This window comes from Cebus imitator, unplaced genomic scaffold (assembly GCF_001604975.1).
Source record: "Cebus imitator isolate Cc_AM_T3 unplaced genomic scaffold, Cebus_imitator-1.0 Scaffold306, whole genome shotgun sequence".
Classification (NCBI taxonomy): domain Eukaryota; kingdom Metazoa; phylum Chordata; class Mammalia; order Primates; family Cebidae; genus Cebus; species Cebus imitator.
The window spans coordinates 1,299,794-1,305,747 of NW_016107621.1; the positions used below are offsets into that span (position 1 = coordinate 1,299,794).

General features: G+C 53.1%; 1 protein-coding gene across 1 annotated transcript in view; it reads left to right on the forward strand.

The window, feature by feature from the left end:
• CYP2F1 (cytochrome P450 family 2 subfamily F member 1) overlaps nt 1-5,954 on the forward strand; it is an 18,912-nt gene that overhangs the window by 11,769 nt on the left and 1,189 nt on the right. Inside the window, exons 7-9 of the mRNA XM_017503172.1 lie at nt 559-700; nt 2,529-2,716; nt 3,824-3,965. Of these exons, the coding sequence (XP_017358661.1) occupies nt 559-700; nt 2,529-2,716; nt 3,824-3,965 (472 nt within the window). The remainder of the gene's footprint in view (nt 1-558; nt 701-2,528; nt 2,717-3,823; nt 3,966-5,954) is intronic.

The window sequence follows — 5,954 nt, forward strand, 5'->3', positions numbered from 1 at the left end:
TTTCAAAACTGACTTGCTTGCTAAAAAAAAAAAAAACAAGTTTTAAAAAAAGAAGTCAGGCCGGGTGCGGTGGCTCACGCCTGTAATCCCAGCACTTTGGGAGGCTGAGGCGGGTGCATCATGAGGTCAGGAGATCGAGACCATCCTGGCTAACACAGGGAAACCCCGTCTGTACTAAAAATACAAAAAATTAGCTGGGCGTGGTGGCGCATGCCTGTAATCCCAGCTACTTGTGAGGCTGAGGCAGGAGAATTGCTGAACCCAGGAGGCAGAGGTTGCGGTAAGCTGAGATCGTGCCATTGCACTCCAGCCTGGGCAACAAGAGTGAAACTCCAGCTCAAAAAAAAAGAGAAAAGTCATTCAAGCTCTATCTGAGATGTTAATTGCAGGCCCTGCAGCTGAGATTCTCCCTGCCCTGCTCTCCCACGTTCCCGAGCTCTCCCAGGGAAAGAAAGTTAAAACCCAGGTGGGACTGAACGGGACCCAGCAACAGGCGTACTGCTCTACAGGAGGGGGCATCCATCCCTGGCTCATGTCCCCACCCCTCCACCCCGGCAGGAGGAGGAGGACCCGCAGAGCCACTTTCACATGGACACCCTGCTGATGACTACACATAACCTGCTCTTTGGTGGCCCCGAGACGGTGGGCACCACACTGCGCCACGCCTTCCTGGCACTCATGAAGTACCCCAAAGTTCAAGGTGAGGCCCACCCACACAGCAGCGCAGAGGTGCCCATGTGTTGGAGCGTGGCCCCAGAGCAGGGAAGCATGACTCCGCTTCCAGCCCCGCCTTCTGGGTCTGATATAGCCTCCTGCTGATGCCAGGATTCCACAGCCAAACCCACACGGAGGCCGATCCCACCTGCAAGGCCCACGAGGTCCACGCAGCCTGCCCGAATCCCGACCCAGGTCCCACACACTTAGTTTTTTTTTGTTTGGTTTTGTTTTTTTGATATGGAGTCTCGCTCTGTCGCCCAGGCTGTAGTGCAGTGGTGCAATCTTGGCTCACTGCAACCTCTGCCTCCCAGGTTCAAGGGATTCTCCTGTCTCAGCCTCCCAAGTAGCTGGAATTACAGGTGCACGCCACCACACGCAGCTAATTTTTGTATTTTTAGTAGAGACAGGATTTCACCATGTTGGCCAGGCTGATCTCGAACTCCTGACCTCAGGTGATCCACCTGCCTCGGCCTCCCAAAGTGCTGGGATTACAGGTGTGAGCCACTGCTCCCGACTCTTCTTAGTTGTTTTTTTTTTTTTAAATATATATATATATATATTTAAGATGGAGTTTCTCCATGTTGGTCAGGCTGGTCTTGAAATCCCGACCTCATGTGATCCACCCGCCTTGGCCTCCAAAGTGCTTGGATTACAGGAGTGAGCTACCACGCCCAGCCTCTGCTTAGTTTTTTGTTTGTTGAGACAGAGTTGCTCTGTCGCCCAGGCTGGAGTACAGTGGCACAATCACGGCTCACTGCAGCCTCAACCTCGGGCTCAAGTGATCTTCCCACCTCAGCCTTATCAATAGCTGGAAGTACAGGCGTGCAACACCACACTCAACACACTCAGCTAATTTTTTTATTTTTTGTAGAGACAGGGTCTCGCTGTGTTGCCCTGGCTAGTCTCCAACTCCTGGGCTCAAGCAATCCTCTCCCTCAGCCTCCCAGAGTGCTAGAGTTACAGGTGTGAACCATTGCTCCGGCTTACACCCGCTTAGTCTTGCTTTGTGCCAATGGTGTCCACATCGCATGCGCCCGCCTCCAGCTTCAGAGCCCAGCTAACTGTCCTCCCAGAGCCCTGCCCTGGACCCCAAGCCACACGGCCCGCCAGGCAACCCTACCTCTCCCACAGCCTGACCCCCCACAAAGCTCTGTCTGCTACTCCACCTCCCCAAACTCCGCCTCTGGGTGTATGCTCTGCTATGCCCGTGATCTCCAGCCCTCCCGCACAGCCCACCCACTCAATCCACCGTCCAGCCAGTAGGGTCCCCGAAACTGCTCCTGAATTCCAGGCCTCCCTGAAGCCCCGCCCACACAACCCAACGCCCAGGTCCTTCCCTGCACAAGCCACCCTTTCGCCCTCACCTACCCGCTTCCTCCGAGGCTCTGGCTAATTCTTTTTTTATTTTTTCCGAGACGGAGTCTCGCTCTGTCGCCCAGGCTGGAGTGCAGTGGCACGATTTCAGCTCACTGCAACCTCTGCCTCCCGGATTCAGGCGATTCTCCTGACTCAGCCTCCCCAGTAGCTGGGACAACAGGCGCGTGCCACCACGCCCAGCTAAGTTTTGTATTTTGTTGTAGAGACGGGGTTTCTCCATGTTGCCCCGGTTGGTCTCAAACTCCTGGGCTCAAGCGATACGTCCCCCAAGTGCTGGTTTAACAGGCGTGGGCCACCGCCAGCCCAGCGCTAGCTAATTCTCACGCGCGCCCCAGCCGTGGCGCCCCGCGCTGGGAGGGTCTGACTAGACCCCTCCCCCCACACGCGCCCACCTCTTCCCAGCCTGGTCGACTCCACTTCCCCTCCCCCTCCAGCCCGCGTGCAGGAGGAGATCGACCTCGTGGTGGGACGCGCGCGGCTTCCGGCGCTGGAGGACCGCGCGGCCATGCCTTACACCGACGCAGTCATCCACGAGGTGCAGCGCTTTGCAGACAGCATCCCCGTGAACTTACCACACCGCGTCACTCGGGACACCGCCTTTCGCGGCTTCCTGATACCCGAGGCGGGATAGCCCTGGCAAACGACATCAGGCAACCTAAGAGGAGGCCTCGCAGGCTCTTGCAACTGGCAAGGAGTATCCCAGGCACTAGCAATCAACACCCGGGGCCTTAGAACTGGCACCCCAAGCCCTAGCTACAGGCATCTCAGACCCTTAAATCCAGAAGCTCAGCCGGGCGCGGTGGCTCACGCCTGTAATCCCAGCACTTTGGGAGGCCGAGGCAGGCGGATCACAAGGTCAAGTGTTTGAGACCAGCCTGGCCACCATGGTGAAACGCCCGTCTCTACTAAAAATACAAAAATTAGCCTGGCATGGCGGTATGCTCCTGTAATCCCAGCTACTCAGGAGGCTGAGGCAGGAGAATTGCTTGAACCTGGGAGGCAGAGGTTGCAGTGAGCCAAGAGAAGATTGACCCATTGCACTCCAGCCTGGGCTACGGAGCAAGACTCATCTTAAAAAAACAGAAATTCAGGCCTTTCCCAGTACCCCATCTCATATCATAGTGGACTAGACCCCTTCACCATGACAAATCCCCTTCCTAGACCCCTGGAGTCTGGAACTTCATCTTGAGAATCCCCTGTGCCTAAAAGCTATTTTCAAGGACCCCTCCTTTTTCACAGAAACCCTACATCTGCTCCCACAAAGAGTGGGGTTTTCCCACATCCCTGCCCAAGTCCCCAATAATACAGCATACAGCACCCATCACTTGGAACCCTAGACACCCACACACATTTCCTGGGCCCCCGATTGAGTCCTACACCCCACCTACCCACCCCTTCCTTATCAAGTCCCCAGGACATCCAGCCTGATAAAATGGAAACTGGTTGGCCAGGCCTGGTGGCTCACACCTATAATCCCAGCACTTTGGGAGGCCAAGGTGGGCAGATCACCTGAGGTTGGGAGTTTGAGACCAGACTGACAAACATGGAGGAAACCCCATCTCTACTAAAAATACAAAACACATTAGCTGGGTGTGGTGGTGCACACCTGTGATCCCAGCTACCTGGGAGGCTGAGGCAGGAGAATCGCTTGAACCTGGGAGGTGGAGGTTGTGGTGAGCTGAGATCCCAGCCTTCCCACACTGCTAATTCCACCTCCTCACCCCCACAGGGTACCGACGTCATCACCCTCCTTAACACCGTCCACCACAACCCCAGCCAGATCTTGACGCCCCAGGAGTTTAACCTCGAGCGTTTTCTCGGTGCCAATCAGTCCTTCAAGAAGAGCCCAGCCTTCATGCCCTTCTCAGCTGGTGAGGGCAGGAATCAGAGTCTTTCTGGCCTATTTTCTACCTACATTCCTCATCCTAATTCCACTTGCCAAATCCTCTCACTTCTTCCTTCCACCCATTTACAGCTTGGGATGTACAGAGACATTCATTTCTCCTTTCAATTCTGCTCCCATAGGCAAGTAGTGCCTAAATCCTCGTGAATCGAGGTGGAGAGGGTGATTAATAATTTAACTTGGGTCAGGTGCAGTGGCTCACGCCCATAATCCCAGCACTTTGGGAGCCCGAGGCAGCCGGATCACGAGGTCAGGAGATAGAGACCATCCTGGCCAACATAGTGAAACCTTGTCTCTACTAAAAATACAAAAATTAGCTGGGCGTGGTGGCGCATGGCTGTAATCCCAGCTACTCAGGAGGCTGAGGCAGGAGAATCGCTTGAACCACGGAGTCGAAGCTTCCAGTGAGCCGAGATTGCGTTACTGCACTCCAGCCTGGCAACAGAGCAAGACTCGGTCTCAAAATAATAATAATTTAACTTGGGGCTGGGCACAGTGGCTCACGCCTGCAATCCCAGCACTGTAGGAGGCTGAGATGGGTGGATCACCTGAAGTCAGGAATTCGAGGCCAACCTGACCAATATGGTGAAACCCCATCTCTACTTAAAATACAAAAATTAGCCAGGTGTGGTGGCATGCACCCATAGTCCTGGCTACTCTGGAGGCTGAAACAGGAAAGTTGCTTGAACTCAGGAGGCAGAGGTTGCAGTGAGCCGAGACTGCACCACTGCACTCCAGCCTGGGTAACAGAGCGAGACTCCATCTCAAAAATAACAAGAATTTAACATCTGGGCACGGTTTGCTCATGCCTGTAATCCCAGCACTTTGGGAGGCCTAGGCGGCCAGGTCACCTGAGGTCAGGAGTTTGAGATCAGCCTGACCAACATGGTGAAACCGTGTCTATACTAAAATTAGAAAATTAGCCAGGAGTAGTGGCACATGCCTGTAATCCCAGCTACTCAAAAAGCTGAGGCAGGAGAATCACTTGAACCCAGGAGGTGGAGGTTGTGATGAGCCAAGATCACTCCACTGTACTCCTGCCTGGGCAACGAGAGCAAAACTCCACCTCAAAATAATAATAATAATTATTATTATTATTATTTAACTTGGGCCAGGCTCATTGGCTCACACCTGTAATCCCAGCACTTTGGGAGGCTGAGGCAGGAGGATCACTTGAGGCTAGCAGCTCAAGACCAGCCTGGACAACATAGCAAGACCCTTTCTCTACTAAAAATTTAAAAATTACCTGGGTGTGATGGCATGCATCTATAGTCCGAGCTACTTGGGAGGTTGAGGTGGGATGATCACTTGAACCCAGGAGTTTGAGGCTCACCCATACAGTGAGCTATGATCATGCCACTGCACTCCGGCCTAGGCAACAAAGCAAACTCCCGTCTCTAAAATAAAAAATACTGACTAGCCAAAAATTAAAAAATATATATAAAATTTTTTAAAGAAAAAAATAATTGAACTTGGGAGTGGTCATTGTGTACCTCTCCACTGGGTGGCGCAGTTGAGGTAGTTCTAGGGGGATTTTTTGGCTTTCCTTTTTAACCTGCTGAGAAATGCTTCCTTGTTTACTCAGTAGCAGGCAGGGGGGAAAAAAAAAAAACAACAAAAAAAACTGGCATAATAATAGCTAACTTACCATATTGCCTACTGTGCTATCCCGCCTTTTATTTTTCTTTTTCTTTGTGAGACAGGGTCTTGCTCTCACTCTGTCTGGAGGATAGTGGCTCACTGCAGCCTTGATCTCCTGAGCTCAGATGATCCTCTCGCCTCAGCCTCCCAAGCAGCTCGGACTGCATGCGTGTGCCACCTTGCACATTCTTTTTTTAAAAATTTTGTAGAGGGCCGGGCGCGGTGGCTCAAGCCTGTAATCCCAGCACTGTGGGAGGCCGAGGCGGGTGGATCACGAGGTCAAGAGATCGAGACCATCCTGGTCAACATGGTGAAA